This window comes from Cyprinus carpio, chromosome B3 (assembly GCF_018340385.1).
Source record: "Cyprinus carpio isolate SPL01 chromosome B3, ASM1834038v1, whole genome shotgun sequence".
In the NCBI taxonomy this organism is placed as follows: Eukaryota; Metazoa; Chordata; class Actinopteri; order Cypriniformes; family Cyprinidae; genus Cyprinus; species Cyprinus carpio.
In genome coordinates, this window is record NC_056599.1 from 36,235,797 (window position 1) to 36,256,207 (window position 20,411).

The 20,411-nt window shown below is 36.8% G+C and overlaps 2 protein-coding genes across 2 annotated transcripts; both read right to left on the reverse strand.

The window, feature by feature from the left end:
- Positions 1-670: 670 nt before the first annotated feature.
- On the reverse strand, positions 671-3,251 carry LOC109054833 (myeloid-associated differentiation marker-like protein 2). Its single transcript, XM_019072080.2, has one exon. It carries the CDS (start codon positions 2,186-2,188, stop codon positions 1,277-1,279), a length of 912 nt encoding a protein of 303 aa, XP_018927625.1. The 5' UTR covers positions 2,189-3,251; the 3' UTR covers positions 671-1,276.
- Positions 3,252-5,387: 2,136 nt separating this feature from the next.
- Positions 5,388-16,895, reverse strand: notum1a (notum, palmitoleoyl-protein carboxylesterase a). The gene is made up of 11 exons (XM_019072101.2): positions 16,282-16,895; positions 12,373-12,425; positions 12,162-12,257; positions 11,916-11,976; positions 11,723-11,781; positions 10,574-10,676; positions 10,301-10,492; positions 8,699-8,796; positions 8,433-8,580; positions 8,277-8,324; positions 5,388-8,093 (listed from the first exon to the last, which is right to left on the reverse strand). The coding sequence occupies exons 1-11, from the start codon at positions 16,635-16,637 to the stop codon at positions 7,787-7,789; spliced, it is 1,521 nt and encodes a 506-aa protein (XP_018927646.1). The 5' UTR covers positions 16,638-16,895; the 3' UTR covers positions 5,388-7,786.
- Between the last annotated feature and the right edge of the window lie 3,516 nt (positions 16,896-20,411).

Here is a 20,411-nt window from a genome sequence, read left to right on the forward strand (position 1 = left end):
CCCTTAAAGTGATAAAAAAAAAGAAAAATGCAATAATTCTGTTTTCTATTATTATGGATTATGATCTACAAGAAAAACACTATCCACAACAAAAATACCTATCCACCCTTAACTGTTTTTTTTATGTTATTTTTTATTTTATTTAATTGAGAGAAAGAAAGAGAAAGAAACTGATATGGGAACAAAAGAATGCAGTTTAATTACCAACATATTTTGATGTATTTTAATGCATTGTAAATAAGTAACAATATATTGTCACATGCTATAAAAAAAAATAAATAATTTTTTTTTAAAAAAAATCTAAACTTTTATTGGAGTCTTAGTAGATTGACCAGATATGCAGATATTGCTTTCTGAGCTAAAATAAAATAAAATAAAATAAAATAAAATAAAATAAAATAAAATAAAATAAAAAAATAAAACTGGTATTTATGGACAATACATAAACAAGTAATAGCCTATATTCTCTTCTTTTAGTCAGAGGTCACAGATCTCTCTTGTTTGGATAAGCAGCAGACAAAGTCTGACTGTGTTAGAAATTATAATTTACAAACGTAAGCATTACCATATTAGTAATCTAATAATAATAATAGTAATAATAATAATAATAATAATAATAATAATGCTGTTGTGACATATAACCTATAACATTATATGCATACTTAAATTATAAAAATTACGTAAGCCATATAATAACTGTTCTAATTCACAACAAACTTAAAAAAAAAAAATCTTAAAGGGATAGTTTAAACATTTCTGTCATCTTTTACTCATCCTCATGTCATCCCCAAGATCTATGAATTTTGTCCAATACAATCACCAAAACTGACAGCATTTTCAGAATATCTTCCTTTGTGTTCTACAGAAGAAATAAAGCCAGTTTAAAATGGCATAAAAGTAAACAAACAATGGCAGAATTTACATGTTTGGGTGAACTATCCCTTTAAGACTTATAGTGTCAATGAATTGAGGAGAGGTACTGTCACAGAAGTCAAATGGTACATTGGAATAGAGTCTAAACTTGCTTTGATTTCATTCTACTAAGCAAAGTAACAACTTTATCAAATAATACAAAGAAAAAAATCAATTGGAGTTAGAATTGCAGTTGGAAAGTCTAAACATTTTCATTTTAATCAACAAAATTACAAAAATCCAGAGTATTTTAAAGTACTACAAGTACACACGGCTGTATTTTATTGGCATGGCTGTATGTTACAACATTTTCAAGCCTCGTTTCCAGTATTCATATGTCCACCGTTCTGGAGATGAGCTGGTCTTATGCAGCTGAATGCGAGACAAATCGTATTCTTTGAGAGTAAACCAGATCGGTGAAGTACAGTACCAGATTGGCACAAGTGAACACAGCAATCACCAGCTTGCTGTCCCATGGGCACTTTCCTCTCGGACAGTCTTCTGGTCGCCCCGGGGTGCCATACTTCTTATCAAAACTAAAAACTGGCCAGACCACAGCAGCACTTAGATACAGCAGCATAGCCATGAAGGTGTAGATGACCACAAAGCGGTCAAAAGGGAAGCGCAGCGAAGACGTTCTCCCCGAGACAGTCAGAGCCACCACCACAACGGTTACAGCGAAGCACAGGCTGTAGACCACCACGCAGTACTGTGTAGGGATGTGCCGGTTGTATTCACTGTCATTGGCAAGAGCCCCGAAGATGATGCAGGCTATGAAGGCTTGGACCACCTTGAGCAGACCAGACACAGTGGCCATGTAGCCAACCACGTGGCCCGGCTTGGCCCGTGTGATGAATACCTCGGCTCCGTAAGCGAAGGAGCAGACGCTGGAGCAGACGGTGACGGCGATGCGATAGTTGCGCACCTCGCAGCCCTCGGATGGGCACTCGGATCTGAGGAAGTAGACGGGGTAGACTATCGAAGCCGTGACGTACATGAGAGTGGCCAACATGGCAAAGGCCACAGTGAAGTTGTCCCAGGAGATAGGCATACACCCGTGTAGCCTCGTCACATCCAGAGTGAAGACCACCAGTGTGACGGCAAAGCAGAAGCACCAGACGAACATGCAGTAGGTCCCGTAGGTGGCGCTGAAACCTGCACTGTGGGCCACCAAGGCCATGGTGGTGCAACCTAGAAGCAGCTGGCACATCCGGGCAGCGCCGACTCCAGACAGTACTGCTGCCCTGTTTAGATAATGGCCTCCTTGGGGGTCCATGGGAAGCTTTGGGTGGACCTCGATGAATCAGATGAGTGTCACTGCACCTCCACGGCCCAATCCACAAACCTCGCCCTTTGCCTGGCTTTTTATTTAGGCAGCCTTAATGACAAACCTCCTTTACTGCTTCCCAGCTTTGCTTTATAATTACTGGAGAGTGTGTAGGATCGGATTACAGTAAAAACTTTGGATGCTCTCTCTGTCTGTGAGTGAAGAGGAACTTGAAGACAAAAGACTATCTAGCAAGCTATAGCAAAAGCAATAGAATGACCATAAGAGAACTGACTTTTAAATTCAAATCATTGCTGTTATATACATAAAGTTCCAAATTCCAGTCGATGGCTTTCTAGGACAACTTACAGCTTGGGTCTTTACATAGTCACCTTGTCCTCGCAGGTCTTGTTCTGTGGTGTTTGTCAGTTGATCGTGACCACTGGAAGTTCCACACAAGTCGACCTTCAAGATGCTGCTTTTGCTGAAGTGTCTCTTCATAACAAGATTAGCAAAATCCAGTAAATATCCCACATGCGATGGAATCAGGTTCCCAGTTTCTTCAAACTTTCTTCTTCTTTTAACACAGATTAACTTCTCTGATCTCTTACTCTCTCTAGCACGGTTTCCACTCTCCCACACACTGAAGTGTGCTGGGCTTTGAGTTGAAGTGTACTAGGGAAAGTGGTTTTAATGAGTGCGTTCTGCAGAGCTCAGGGCCACAGGCTCCACCAGCACTATAAATAGAGCCCTATATTCCACTGTGGAATGGGGTGGGAATCCAAATGTCCGCGTCAAGCAACAGTGCAGGGAGTCGTGTTTCATATGGTTGCAAACTGTGTGTGTATGTGTGTGAGCTATTTAGGGACAGTTACAAGGAGTAGGCCCTGGCACATCGATCTGGCTCAAAGAAAAAGTGCAATGTAATGGCCACAGATTAAGAGCAGATGAAAAATGGCTAGTCAGTGTCTTTTTTTTTTTCCTTAGTGATAATTTAGAAAAAAAAATACATTACCTAATGTTTCTGAATGTCTTTATTTTTAAATAAAGTAAGTAGCTTTTGATACTTTTTTAAAGGTCACATCATACCAAAAACACACTTACACATTTTGTTTGAACATAAATGTGTGTTGGCTGTGTGTGTACAAAAACACCATAAAAATAAAAAAACACCCACCCAGTTTTTTTTTTTTAGAATTCACATAAATTTTAATCCCTTTCTCAAATCAAGCTGTTCTCAGATGCTTGGCAAAAACATCTAAAGAACACATCCCACAACAGGTGTAGACAAGAATGTCTCCTAAGACCTTAGACCCACCCGGAGTAAGCTGTCAACACTCCTCTATGATGCTGGAGCAGGTGTAGACAAGAATGTCTCCTAAGTGATTGAGGTGCTTTGTTGTTGGATGTAATAATGAGCATAGCAGTCGTCATTTACTCCCAACATCTGAGCCACTGAAGACGCATTGGATTACATTTGTTTTTGGGGAATGCGCCCCGGTTCTAACTAAATGCATCTATGTTTTTTTTTTTTTTTTTTTTTATCTTTGCTAATTGCCTTTCTTTATAATGTGCTAGTAAGCAAGCTTCCCTTTAGAGCTAAATGCAGCCAAAGTTTACAGTCTCTCAGAGAACGGCTCGCCACCCCACAGAAGAGAGGGGCGGGGTGAGCAGAGCTCATTTGCATTTAACGCAGCATGCAACAAAACGAGTTGCTGTGAAAAGAGCTGTTTTTGACAGGGTAAAAAGGGTGTTGTTTTACACTACCACTGAGAAATTTGAACCAAAATATGTTATAGACTTTTCATTAAGACCCTAAAAAATCATATCAACTTGTGGAAAATGGGCATCCGATGACCCCTTTAACACTTTTAGATGCTACATTTAGAATCTACATTCAACAATCACAAACTCTAAAAAAAAAAAAAAAAAAGAAGAAAAAAAAGAAAACAACAACATCCCAACAGTTGGCACTAAGGCTGTATATGTACAATCCAGGTAATAGTATGTACCTTTAAAATACTAATAGTTGGACAGTTGTGTGTGTGTGTGTGTGTGTGTGTGTGTGTGTGTGTGTGTGTGTGTGTGTGTGTGTGTGTGTGTGTGTGTGTGTGTTGTTTTATTTTCAAACCCCTCCTCTCCAAACAGTTGGTTCTAGTCAGTCTTAAACAGTATTGGGGAAAGTTACTTTTAAAAGTAATGCATTACAATATTGTGTTACTCCCCTAAAAAGTAATTAATTACATTACTTAGTTACATTTTTATGTATTATGTTATTTTTGCTTTACTTTTTAAATCTGAGCTGGGCTTGCTTGTTTTGTTTTTAATATAAAAAGTTTTATTTTTGGCAAATCTAAAAGTCCTTTCACACTAAAAGTGAAATGAATAAGCCTCAGTCTAAAGGAAATGTAAATTCACATCTATACAATAGAGAGCGCAACTCAAACAAACCTTTCAGCTGTGCTCACACTGCATTAAGAATAGGACAAAGGAGAAGAAAGTTTAACACACTTTAGCAATAATAAAAGTAACACAAATGTTATGTTTATCTGAAATCATTTTTGCTTATTATGGTTGAACTGGATCATTGAAGTTCAGCAACAAAGGCAATTCGATAGTAAAATCGATTAAATCCATAAAGGATATTTGTTTTATTTAGCATATTTAATTATTGCAGGTTTGTGTCATATTCTAAGTTTGCATTTCACAATTTGTAGTAATTTTGAGGAATACTGAAATTATTTTTGTGCAGGAGAGATGAGTAAATGCATGATCACATTTAGTCTAGAACTACAGTAAGAATCATGTTTGTACAGCACACAACGCCTCTGCACTTACTCCCAATTTCTCTCAACATGGGGACAGTCAGTAAATGGAAAAACTGGCATTACTTATTTAAAAAAGTAACTCAGATATTTTCTTTTCTAAAATTAAAAAGTAATGTATTACTTCACTAGTTACTTGCAAAAAGTAATCTGATTACATAACTCGCATTGCTTGTAATACATTATCCCCAATACTGGCCTTAAATCCACATCTCACCCTCCAATCAATTCCTGATAGAAATAGTCCTGTAATGTTATGAATAAAAAATAAGATTGATGTTAAAGTATCATGGTTCCTATTTCAGTAACTCCATGAGGTTGGCAGTGAGGCTTTGGGCTTTAATAAATGTGTCTAAAAATGAAAAGGCGATACTGAACGTTTCTTTGAAATAACTGTAATGTGTTCTCTCATGGAAACATACATGCATTCGACACAAGAAAAAACAGCATTATTTACAATTTACAAAGAATCACTTCTCTGTGAAAATAGCATTATAAATATGATTTACATAAAATAAATATGCAACTTACCAATGTAGATTGAGTTTCTGTTAAAAAAAAATATGTTACAGAACAAAGTAGCAATTAGTAATACCTTCACATCTCTGTTGTTTTCGTTTCTTTTGGTTGATTTATTTGTTTTTATTATTTTTCATGAGACCGCTACAAAAAAGTTATATTAAAAATAGTACTTTTCTATTCAATATTTTAACAGTCTAGAGTGTCTTCATTTGACAGAATACTCACAAAGGAGTCAGCTGTTAAGAAAAACAATACATAGATAAAGACCACAATACCCTCTCCCAATCAAGTGAGAATTTGCATTGATAAAACTGTGATCAATCGCCTTACTGTCCAGTCAGTACAATGGTGGTTTATTACACAAAGGGGAATAGCACTCAACAGTGTAATTTTGTTTATTTTACCATTAAGCTACTAAGAAAAAGAGTTTCTACACAGTGAAATGAGTGAAATCCCCATTTTAATACAATGTGAATGAGTTCAACTGAAAGTACACCAAAAAGGCATAGAGACCAACCTGAGTAGCAGGGTCACATTCAGGATAACGTGTGCCTGGAATGTGACTATGAAAAGGAGGATCAGTTTTCTGGAATTAGCATTTCATCCAGGATTTGTGAGCATGTATACACTTAGTACCATAGAGAAATAGTTCACCTAAAAATTCTGACATCATTTACTCACCCTCATGTAGTTTAAGAATTTTTAACAATGTCCAATCTTCTGTTTTTGTATAAAAGCAAGTGGATTTATACTGCTTCAGAATTCTTCAAAAAGTAGTCCATGTGATCACAATATAGTTATGTCATGACTACTCTCGGCCGGATTGGCGTAGTAATGTACATGACAATGTTAATGTGTTTGGTCTTGGAGGAATAGATCTGCTATGTTGATGCTGCGGCAGAGCAAGTACCGAGACTTGCTACTGCCAATACATCCACAACATGCTGCTGTAAGCATGTAAGAAGTATTGCTGCTGCAAATATAACACATGAAATAACCCCATGTAGCATACATGAATCCCCTTGTAGCAGATCTATAGAGGTGGAGCTGGGGAAGGTGGAGGGTTTCGGAAGCATGTTGCAAACTGCGACAGCAAGCACTAGTCATATATTTGAATGCTGAGCAGCAAGCTCATTGGCTGCTGAAACAGGAGAGAGCCAATCAGCTGTGCCATGTGATGATGTCATTAGGTCAGGTGGAGTTAGACCTATCGAACTGCGCCATCTAGAGTTTCATGCCAGAACTCTGTATTGTAAGGATCATATGGACTATTATGATACTTATACGGCACCATTATGTCTTCATGGCCTTTGGCAGAATAAATTACCATAAACTTTGATGGTATCAAAAACAGAAGCTTGGACATTTTTGAGAAGCTACCCAGCCGTGTTTTACTAAAGAAATAAATAATTAATGTTTGGAATGGCATGGGAGATAGTAAATGGTAACAGAATTTATTATAAGGCTAATACTATTTTTTAAAACATTATTATTATAATATATTTTATCACAACTTAGCCATACCCAAGAATGGTGTTGGGTTTAGAGCAGGTGATCCAGTGTCTGTCTGTTCTGAAATTTCTGTTTTTAAGATTCTTGAGTATATCTATATATTTTACATGTACTTCATAAACTCTATAATCTGTGATACAGATTATAAACTCTATAATCGATAATCTCTGTTCTCTAGCTCTCTGTATTTCTTCCTCTGAATGGACATATAAAAACTCTAATAAACTGTGGCTAAAAATATTGGTAAAAAAAGAAAATACGATAAAAAACACCAAGCAAACAACAATGCTGAAGATCCGTAAAACTGGATTACATTCGTGATACTTTTACAACCAAAAGATAAATTAAGAGCAAAGATGCAGGTGTACCTTGTCCTGGTTAAATGGTTCTTCAGTACTGTCACTGGTACTGTGTTGTGTTGGGAACAGTTTTTAAACAGTCAGCAGCCCATGGTTTAACTGAGGTGGATTTGACAAGGGCTCCATTCCAAATCTCTGTTTTGGGCGTCTCCACCATCTCCAAGCTGCTCAGTGATAATAGTATAGACTGGAGCAAAATGGACACCCACTGAAACCAAATGAGGGGATCTGGAGATGGAAACCCCAAGAGAGTTGGCACAGAGCCCCGACTAAAGGCAGGCTCAGCCTGAGGTCAAAGCTGAGGTGGGTAAAGGGGGTTTGGGGTTGGAGGTATCAAACGGACTGATAGGAAGCACGGTCCCAACTGGGAGCGAGTTTCTCTATGGTATTTAGCTGCCACTGCTGAGCATGCCCAATAGTTTGCTTGGGTCCATGCCCTGCTGATGGGCCATCTTCTGCACGTCAAAGCCCATGTGCATGAGGAACTGGATAACATTCATCTCCTGTCCCGTCGACTGATCTCGGATTGTTGGGCACGTCGGGTTGCAGTGAGGCCACGGACAGCTGTCGATCAAGTGCACGGGACAGCCTTTGGGAGGGGATTTATTATTTCGGCTGTTTTCTTGTAGACTGCGGTCCCAGCAGTGGAGCGCTCTGGGTAGAGACGTGCCTTTGACTTGAACGTCAGTCCAGTAACTACAACGAACAAGAGGGAAGAGCTAGTCAATGAGCATCCCACTCATCAACAAAGTCATAAATTATGCTAATGGAAAAAATAACTATTTGAACTTCATTTAAATAACTAGAAAAGTAGTAAAATACAGTATAAATATACTCCTGAACTAGTAGAGCTATACAAAATTTTAAGAGATTACTTACTTTCTTGTTATGAATTCATGCGAAAGGCAAGCTGGAGCAAACATGGCACTGGAGGTAAAAAGTAGAGCATTAGAAACAGTAAAAAAGGTATTCACGTCAAACAAAAATTAATGCTTGGTTCACAATGAGAGTCTCTGAAGGGTACGTCAAACTTACGGCACATCCTTTAGAGTGTTCCTCAGCTCAGTCCCCAGATTCTGAATATAACGCCATTGGCCCTCTTGGACGGGCTGTCCCGTAAGATGAATGTTGTCTACCGTTAGCTGAGCTTCATCGAAAAGCCACTGCACTATGAACACAGGGCCTATGACAATGAAACATCACACTGGGTTAACAAAAAGTAACCAAACTCAACAGTGTCTGTAAGGAACTAGTTAAAATGTGGCTGGCTGTGGCTGGTGCCTGGTATGTTATATACTCACGTTTAATGGTAGGATAAACTTTATATCCAAAGAAGCAGTTCCATTCTTTTCCTTCATAGGCCTGTCGGCATCGCTCAGGGACCACACCGCCCCAGTATCTGTCAAAAAGAAAAGATTGATACATTCCTAAATGACTAATTCAGTCAAGTTCACATGTATATGAAGAAAAAGGTAATCATGGAATGCTATTTGTATTTGAAAAACTGTTCCCACCAAGTTGAATATTCAATGCGATTTGCAAAAACATTTGCATGTCGCCAATGTGATGTAGGTCTTCTAATCTATTTTCCAACTGATATGATTTGCACTTTGGGTCACATGCTGTTACATAAAACTACAACTTGGTGGCGCTTATAAACAGAGTATTTTGCTAAGTGACAGTAGCCGCATTTCAATTACAGATTTGCGCAAATCTTTGGCGATATTTTATAAATATAAAGTATTGTGAAATGATGGCGTTTCCATTAACCAGTGTTATGCGACTAAAAGGTAACCATTTGACTCTCGCGATATGTCTTTATGTGGGTTTTGGTGGGATTTTGGCTATATTTATTCAAAGGAGGTATATGCGTGGATCTTTAAAGAAGCAGCACAGAGTGCCGCTTCAGAAACGTGCATGGCATGGCTGGAATAAACACAAGCATTGATTGGCCGCAATCAGTTTCAGTGGCCGTATCGGAGCCACACTGCACCGTAGACATGTGCAGTTTAAATTGTGGTAGGGAAACCCCCTTATACTGGAGAGCAGCCATGTATGAAGTGTTTCTTGGAGGTTATAGTACATTGAAGAATGATCAGATGACTTTTTACATACGCCATGTGACCTGTAAATGCTGAAAAAGCGTTTCCATTGTAGTTTTGCGAATTATTCCTTTTTTGCATTGCCTGAAAAACCACCTCATGTAAGCGTGAAAACGTTTTTGCGATATATGGGCGTTTTTGCAAAATTGACGCATTTCCATTAGGCGTATTTTCAATTCGCAATTTCAAGGGTATTGGAAACATGCCTAGTGAATAGCAAAGGAAGAATCCAGACCCAGCTCTCTTGTCTCTGTGCTCTTTCTGTATTTGTTGCTGTCTGATAAAAAAAATAACAGATTAAAAAAGTCTGAATGGCTGTTTAAAAACCTACTGTCTGACTTTCTTCAGAAATGAAAAGTTTTGCAGCACTGCCATTTTGTTATATAGTCACTTTTTGTTATACTGTAGTGGAGTGAAGACGAGCGAAGGTCTTTGAGAACATGTGAAAATCAGATTTCTACAAGAACTACATGATCCACCTCTCTGAAATGCTCACTTCTTATTTGACCTTATCAACTTTTCATCATAGTAAGCATCACTTACACGTTTTTTCTCTAAATCCTTGCGACACACCATCACCATTAAAATCAATATTCTGTGACAGCACAAACTCTAATGTGACCATCCTTAAATGGATAGTTCACCCAAAAATGAAAATTCTGCCATCATTTATTCAACCTCAAATTGTTCCAAACCTGCATGAGTTTCTTACTTCTATATTGAAGAATGTGGGTATTGAAAAAATTCAATGGGGACCAAACTGAATTGTTTATATGGTAATAAGAAATGTTATATTCTTACTTGATTCCTCTCTTGATGACCTCAGTGGGGGCACAGTTGATGGTGTCCACACAGTCAGTGCAGCGGTATTGTTTGTTGTCCAAGAACCAGCCAGAGTCAGACAGACCCCTGACCTGGATGTTTGTGTGACCCAACTCCTCCAGGAGCTCAGATACTGAATCCACGTTCAGCAACACCCCAGTGCCACCCGCACTGTGGACAAGACGCACAAATTTAGTTAACATCAGTCATGGATATCAGACTTGGAAACCATGGTCTGCAATGTGGACTCACCTGCTTCCAGCTAAGAGCAGTATCTTAGCATTGTCCAGACCCTTGGTGAGCAGGTCCTTTACAACTTCCTTTATTATCAGTGAACCCATGAACGCATAGTCATCTGTACATATAAAAAAACAACAAGTTAATTACAGCTAGTGCTAACTAACTTGTAACAGCTATGTGTTGGACTGCTATACCGTTATGGTATCAAGTGGTGATATATTGATACTTTGATATAATAATCAAACGTTTTGGGTCATTATGATTTTTAAAGCTGTTATAACTTTTATTCAGTGATAATGCATTAAATTGATCAAAAGGTGACAATAAAGACATTTATAATGTTACAACTGATTTCTGTTCCAAAAACATGCTAAGCATTTGTACTTTCTATTCATCAAATAATCCTCCAAAACGTATCTTGATTCCTCAAAAATATGAAGCAGGACAACTGTTTTCAAAACTGATTATAATAAGAAATATTTCTTGAGAACCAAATCAGCAGATTAGAATGATCTCTGAAGGATCATGTAACACTGAAGACTGGAGTAATGATGCTGAAAATTCAGCTTTGTTGCCACATTAATACATTTTTTAAATATATATATTTTTTTAATTATATTTTTATATATATATAAAAATATTTCACAATATTGCTGTTATTTACTGATTGTTCAAATTGGTGTGCAAAAGAGACTTCACTGAGACCAAAGAAGTCTGAGACCACTAGAGAAAGATCATATTAAATTATAGTAATAATTTGATTATTATAGTGAACATATCTTATTTATTATTCCTGTCATATTTAGTACATCATTTTTCATTACAAATTATATTATCATGAATAAATTGCATGAATTTACACATGAGCTGGCATGAAATCTACACGTTTGTGCAAAATCAGACTGTCCATGTTATTCAGCATAATTGAGAATGTTCTGAATGGAAACAATGGAAATAATAATAATAAATTAAAACAAAAAAAATTGTACATAGCAGTTATTTATACATGATGTCAAAACTTAATTTTTTTTTTTCCTTTTTTTTTTTTTCAAAATCCTAAAACATTCTTTTTCTTTCCAGTAAAGTGAAATTTCATCTGTGCATTGTAAGCTGTGTATACCATAGTGGTTAATGTATCATCTGTTTGGTAAGGAGTCTTACTTTGATCAGTTTTTGGTGTGGCTCCACTCCATACATCACTTGAGCAATATGGGATAAACCTAAAAAGTGATAAACACAAAGATATCGGGTCCAAAACCATGTCAACATAACCTTTATGAAAATCACCCAAATAGGGAGAAGTAACAGAATATTTACTTCTCCTTAACACAAACATTTATAGTGGGATACTCACACCATGTTGGCATTCCACCAGTGTGGGTTTTCCTCTGGAAGCGAAGACAGTATTCCTGTGCCTAAAGTTAAAATAAAGACATACATTGTGTAATTATACAAAATAACAGAAATTAGAATAATTGTATTTTGAAATCTAGTTCATGTATTTTTATTGTGCCAAGAATTTGAGTTGGATGTGAATCAGCCTTTATAGTGATATTATTAGAAATGGAGTTTCAGTTGAAAGACTGTTGGCACTTCTAACCTGTCTTAGTTTGTGGCCAATTGGAGGAGCTCATGAGCCTCCTCATGGTCTCGTATCTGCTGTTACAGTTCTCTTTGTTGAAGCAGTACCAGCCACCTGCAGAGAGAGACGAGTGTCTTACATGATCTTCCTGACAGATACACACAATGCTGCGAAAAAATAGTCTGAATGCTACCGAAGTTATTCTGATGACTGAACGCTTCACACTTACCCTCCAGAAATATTAACCACCTTCTGCTTCCTTTGGACTCCTTCAGGTAGTACCTGCAATAAAGCAGATACTTACATTAAACATACATTTTTTGTCAATGCATTCAACAGTAAACCACATTTCAACACTTATAGCTCACTTAAGTTATTTTGAAATTACACATTAAAACATACTTAAGTCTTATAAGTGGGTCAAAATGCACTCTAAAGTTAATCTGATGCATTTATTATAAATTATACCAGAATACATTTTCATTTAATTGCAAATATGATGCAATTTTTACACTTGATTTTTCTATGCAATGTTCACAGTATCCACAAGAGGGCATTCAGCTATTGCGTAAACTCAGTCTATCTCAAACCTCAGTCATTTTGGCTTTTGTAAGAAAAGTTACAGTTGTGGTTCAGTTTGTTACTTTGAGGGGCATCAGTCTGCCATAATTAAAGATAGCTTAATTATGCATCCAATTTATGCCACTGGTGACCACATTTTTGGCATATGGGATACATTTCTCACTGTTGCCCACCTCACCACTACTTACACGCTAACGATTTATGCTTCATTACATTACAACTTATAAAGCTTGGGCTACAAGCCTGCCAACCTTCAGAAACTTAACCTGAACAAGTTTTAAATGCAGAAATATTAGGACAAGCCTAAATAGTTTTCTGTAGTAGGAATGGTTTTGAGTTCCAGAGAACATGGGGAATCCATGAGCGGAGTCCATCCATGTGTAACAACATATCACACGACACACAGGAGACCTTCTCTACAAGCACTGAGTGACTGCAGATCTGAGAAAGAACGCAGACTGCTGCCAAAAAAATACTGCAGCTTCGGTGCATTGAAGAGCGTCTACAGTGAGCATGTTCCCAGAGTCAGAGTTTATGCCAGTTCTGATTCCCTGGTAGCAAAACATAAAAGAACTCTAGACTACTCAAGCATATTAATTATGATTCGTAATCGGGAACATCAGGAATTAGAAACAGATGATCCATTAATGCCAGTTTGCCACTATATATATATATATATATATATATATATATATATATATATATATATAGGCTAAAGCTTTTAGATTCTCATGTAACTATGTAGATCTTGTGTAGAGATACATTCAACCAAACAAAAATAAATAATTATATACATTAATCAATAAAAAAGCACAACATCAATTTAACATTACAGTCCCTTCACTCATGTACATACTAACTATGTAATAACTAGGTACTAACCCTGAACCTACCCCTAAACCTAACCCTACCCCATGTAGTTACCTTGTATTACCAGAACTTTCTTAGATAAATACACTGTAAGTACACCATAAGTACATATAAGTACACATACTGTAAAATAAAATGCAACCCAGAACACTGTGATGTGCATAAATGTGATAAAGTATGCCTTAGTTGCTTCATATAACATGTTTCTGAATGTCAGTTGTTTAACAATCCTTATAGCAGCAAATAGAATAGTGCTGTCAAATGATTAATTGAGATTAATCACATACAAAAAATGTTTTGTTTGCATGATATATGTGTGTGTTCTGTGTATATTTATTATGTATATATAAATACACACACATATAGTATATATATTGAAAACATTTACATGTATTTATGTCTATATTTATGTTATAAATAAATATATTTAATATATAAACATAACATATTTTTCTTAAATATATATACATGTATATGTGTGTGTATTTATACATACATAATAAATATACACAGTGCACATAGATATATTATGTAAACAAAAACTTTTATTTTGGATGCGATTAATCACAATTGATCATTTGACAGCACTAAAAAAGAAGTTATTTATTAGAACTTAATATTTATTTTTAAATATTACTATTTTATTTTATTATTTATTTGTTGCATGATAATATGGAGTTTCATAACACAGTAATGCAGGAGGAGAATTGTATGATCAAGACCCAAAATAAGAGTTGCCAGGTTTTCACAAGAAAACCCCCCAATCGCTACTCAAAACTAGCCCAAAAACAGCCCAATCGCATTTCGACTGAGTCCACAGTTAAAAATTGCATTCGCGGGGTAAAATACACATTTTTTGGTGGGGTTCCCCTGCTAAAATTCGCATTCCAAGGGATAAGTATGATGTTATTGGAATCGCTTCAACCCGCGGACATGAAAAACAACCCACGGCAACAGTGATAAAGTAGCCCAATTCCACGGGAAAACCGCAGACTTGGCAACACTGCCCAAAATGATCACTTAAAATAAGGAAATGTGGTACAGGATACATTGACAGATTTACGAGATTTTATATTATTTATAGATAGCATTGTTGTTATTATTATAGATTCTTTTCCACTGCCAACATTGGCCTATATGCTGTACAGTCACAAGGAAGGAGTACTTAACCACAGCTGGGTCAAATTTTCTACTTCTGTACATCTGTCCCCACTTTTACATTTTACAAGAGTCTAACTTTTTAACTTAAGTGCTTAAGATTTAAATTTAAGACAGCAGAGGCTCAGGTATGTCATGTAATGATGTGTCTGGTGCCTAATAAATTATTCATATTGTAAATAATGTACATAACTGTCATTTTGAACATGGTAGTTATATTGTAGTGTCTAAACCCAAGCGATATCCTGCCACAATATCATAAAACCAATCAACCAATATCCCGCTCTTACAAGAATTCCCTATATACATTATAGTGACTGGGCAACATAGCCAATTAGCTCATGCATGTCATTTTTACCTCAGTATCTTGAGTTGAGTTTCAGTCACCAGGTATGTCAGAAAAGTGATGCATTCAAAATGACAAATAAACTGAAAACCAATGCAATAATTGGAAGGTGTGGGTGGAGGAATGTTGATGTTTCAGAATTGGTCGTTGAAACCCTATAATGATTGACCATTGTTCTGAGGACGATGTGCCCCTCATGATGATTTTTAACTTGTTCTGACATTTTCAGAGACATAGCTTTTTCTGTTATAACATCAAATAAAATTAATAATAATTCTAAAAGACCAGTCTGCAAAAGCCAGTTGGAGATGCCACTGAAATCAGGCATTTCTACTATATATTTGTCATATCTACCTCAGCTGCACATCAACACCAATGAAGTTATATTGCATATACTGTAAATACTGTAAACTATAGATCATATTAAATCATATATTTCCTTCTTATTCTACACAAACCCCACCCACCTGTCACTGTATTACTATTTCTTCGAATGATTCCCTACCAAGTCTTCTCAACCTGATCCTGACGTGTGCAACTTGCTCTGACATCTTCATCCCACATTTGTATTATTGTTTTAATATTAATATTACACTCATAATGGTTTAATAAATCCTGATTTAACATGAAAGTTCTCCAAATAAATGGATGTGACAAAACCTATTAAATGTAGACTGACTTAGACTGTACTATACAACACACTTACACTTCATGAATTCATTTCAATTCATGAATGTCAACAAATTGAAATTAACAAAATAATTGTAATTGCTGTCATAAAATTAAGTAAAACCAATGCAGTGGTGCCAAAGCTCTTCCTTAACACTTGATTTTGAAACACCAAGTAAAACAAGGAAGCAATGACAGAAATTGTTGTGACAAGGTGGATGGACACACAAAAACTGTTATGAAAATATTAGACTTCAGGGGTATTCAAATATAGTAGCCTATGTGTATAGTATGAAATACCACAGTAGAATTATAATAATAGAACTCTTCTGACGATGTAAGAAACGTACAATCTTTCGGTTGATAGTTTATGACACTGATGGCTCAAGTTAAAGTTTTATTGTAGCCTACTCTAGTAACAATAACGGATGAGACTATGGTGTGAATCTGAGCGCAGTTGGCAGACCACTGGGTTACCTGAGGTTTGTGAGTGTAACCGGCTTGCTGTCTTACCCTGCGGGGGTCCCGTCGTTACATGTGACTGATGTATTCTCCAGGAAATGTAACTTCATGTCGTAGTCGAGCTTCTGGGCCGAGCAGGGGTAGAGGGACTGCGCCAGGTTCTTCACCTGAGTCATGAAATTGTCCATGTTTTCTTCAACAGCTGTGAAATCCAGTGAGAAGCTCTCGGTGGTTTCAGCGCGGTCCCGGTAATGAGCGGAGGGAAGCGCTCGCCGCGGCTGCGGGTTTCGCCCTCCGCGGAATTTCCTCGCGCCGAGCGCGCCGGACTGAATCAACCCCAGCAGCATCACAGCCCAGTGAAAGACATCCAGCACCCTTACTCTCCTCTGCGGCCGCCTGCACTCCATCACGCTTTCCTGAAAATCCTGAGAGGGTGCTGAAAATCTGCAGAACCGGTTACACAAAATTCAAAAGCAAAACAGTTACACAAAGCCAAAGTAACTTAAGTGAGATGAACAGGTGAGCTTTCTCAGTGCAAAACTTTGGAGTCCTTTATGTTGTTGTTTTTTCTTTCTAATGTACAACAGACTGGTTCCTCCACTGGCATGAAACTCCTAAACGGACTGTGGCGTGCTCTTCTGTTCAATACCTGTGTATTTAACCACTCTGAGTTTTAACTCTGCTCTCTGTCCCATGGACCAATCGCTGTGGAGGGCAGTGAAACGGGGCGTGATCCACTCACACTGATTTCTGTCCTTTTCATTTATTGAAAAAAATAAATAAATTGCCCATAGTTTGCTCCTTTTGATCTACGATATTTTACTTGATGTGGTAGCTTTTATTGGCATTGAAATGCCTGTTTCCTAATCCACGCGAATTTACAGAGTGAGAATAAGACTCTTCGGATACACGCGCGGCTTCGTGCTTTGGAAATATATATATATATGCAACGCCAATAGCGTGAGAAACAAGCGGCAGTGGAATATAGGAAATAAACTTATATTTATTATTTTATGCCTAACTTTAAATATAACATTTATGCAACTCTTTTGTAACGAATTTCCTCCACTAGGTCCAGTGTAGTTTGCTCATTTATTTATTTCTTTTTTTACTTTCCCCATATGTCTTCACTTTGAACTTATGCAGGTATTTTTTGTCAGTATAGAGATTTCGCGACTCTTTATCTAGAGAGTCTGTTGACGAGGCCTCTGAAGATCAAAGGAGTCCGTCATCATCCTCCAGCGATATGAAGCCCCTTCCAGACTTTCCCTCTGCTCTATATAGATTTGGAGTCGGCAGGGAAACCCGCACCTTACAGGAATGCTCCTATTTTTGTGGCTAAATTAAACGTTTCCTTGCTAGACTAAATGCACACACACACACACACACACACACACTGAAACAACTATATCACATATCAACTATCATGTTGTCAGTCAAGCAAATTCACTTTTTGTCACCACGGCTTAAGGCTTGTGCTGATCTATTCATTCATCCCGCTTATTTTAATTTTATTTGATTCACTGGAGACCTTTAATCCTCTCTGCCTTTACAATGATGTCTTCATTAAAGTGTTTCACCCATCGCATTAATGTAATGGGGTTGGCTGGGTTCCTGCTTCGGCCATTAATCGGCCATTGAGCGGTGAGATAAAAGGGTGTCAAGTGGCTGGTGTTAACGCAACAGGCGACACTTAACTTTACACAAGTCTGTTGTTTCAGACCACTGCTCTCACTTTTATGCATGCAGTGCCGTGGAAACGGGGGAACTCGCCCATTGGCGTCGATTCATTCCGTCACTTACCGCGAGTCCTCCTTTGTTCAGATGCTAAACACTTGAAGAATAGATCAGTCATGGACTATTCAGGCGTAGATACATGGACCATTAAACACTCAAGCACATAGGTAGGTCTGTTCAACATTGGCTGCAAAAAGTACTGGGACACTTATGCTTAAAAAAAAATGATAATGATGATAATGATAATAATAAATAGCATTAATTTGCTGATGAAAAATCAAATTAAATATAAAATATGTTTACTATTAAACTAAAACTTTAAAACAATAAAACACTTCAAAAAAGACAAACAGTAGACTTATTTGGACATTTGTGATTGTCAGCAATTGATAACTGATGTGATTTTCTACACCTGTGGTTACTCATCTGTGTGAACTTGAACCAACTTCAAGCACTAAAAAGTACTAGCATGCATTTTCAATACTTTTTAATGTCATTATTTTAAAGTAAATTAATAATTAACTAACTAAATAACTAAATACTTAAACAAATAATAACAAAAATAAATATATATATATATATATTTTTTTTATTTTATTTTTTTTTTTATAATATATATATATATATATATATATATATATATATATATAAATATATATATATATATATTTTTTTTATTTTATTTTTTTTTTCTGATGAAGACAGCAGAGCATTTGGATTTTGTTTGTTAAACATTTTCTATACCTTAAAATAAATAGTACTAGAATAGAACTGATCCAGTTCTAAACTCAGTAACATTTGTTGTTAATCTTTGAGTGTTTTTCTAATAAATATACATTTAAATATACATTTAACTATGCCAAGCTCTATTTTACCAGCCATAAATGGTGAGTAAAAATATCTGTAAAAATCCTTATGCTTAATTTTTATAAAATAAATCATGAATGAGTGGAAGACATATGTAAATTAATTGGTTTAAAGGAGTGGGAACCCTTTATTTACAGAAACCATGAGTGCCCACAGATCAAGGATCTCCAACCCTACTTCGGAAGAGCTACCATCCTGCAGACTTCGGTTCTAACCCTGCTCCAACACACCTGTCTGTCAACACCTTGATTAGCTGCTTCAGATGTGTGTGATTGGGGTTGGAGCTGAAATCTGCAAGATGGTAGCTCTCCAAAATCATTTTTGACAATTAAACAAATATATTCATAAATATCAAAAAAAATGTTAAAAACAAAAAGGTGAGAGCCACTGGCATACAACTTGTTTGGGCTACTTGGGCTCATGTTTTCATGACTTTCAAAAAAAGGGGGAAAAAAAAAATTGAGAGAGACTGATAGTTAGAAGAGAGAACGATGTCAAATTTACCATCACTCCCATAGACGTTGCATTAAAAAACACACCTTTGCATTAGTGTTAAATAGTTTTTTTGTGATTTGATGCAAATTTGATATAATACAAAGTATAGTGTTATAAATGTACATACATCTTTTTAAAAAAAATGAAATATAAAAAACTTTCAAGGATTTATGATGCTGATGACCATTGAAATGCGTCATTGCAGTCTTGTGAAAAGGGTCCAGGGATTTAGTCAAGGAAGCATCATGTTTAATTTTTTGACAGGAATGAAAACAAGGCTATGCGGGACGGAAATACAGTGTGTTTGATGGATCGTACTTTTGTTTAACAACATGCCAGATGTTCAGCTGGCGAAACATCTTTCAGAGAGAGAGAGAGAGAGAGAGAAAAAAACTTTAAGTGGGCAAGATCTCCAAAAAACAGTTTTTAATGTTTTTTAAAATAATGTGATCTAGTACCTCTATGCAGTGCATGATATTGTAAAGACTTTAAGTCTGTCCCTCAAAGCCCTGTTTTCATCCACATAAAATTCAACCTGGCATCTAACCTGACTAAGATCTGTTTGAGCGGAAAACTTTGTGTTCATAATTTGTGTCAGGAGGGTTTTGAATAACACAGGGTGAGTAAATGATGACACAATTTCCATTTATGGGTGAGTTATCTTTTAAAAATTCAGTTGTGGGAAAGTACAGAAAAATGAGTGGCGTGTACTGTACACATCACATAGCTCTTTCCGTTGAGCTATAGCAATAGCATGAGGTGGCGGGATCTGTCTACATGAGGTCACACCAGCAGGAATGGTGGTATTCATTGGGGAACTTCAAACAGATTTTTGTATAGATTAGAGCATGTGGTGGACTCAGAAGGAAAGGGTCTGTGCCTAATTGAGTCTCGTCACTTTGACCCATACCTCCCATTTTATTACACGTCATCTTTGGAACTGTAGCCATTAAATCACTCACAGATGGATCTTTACTTCTGCTACACCTTCCCAAGGGGGCCCCATCACACATGTCAGCATGCCATTGGGGATAACTATTGTTGGAGTTACTCATCACAGCAATGGACAGGTAACTCACCAT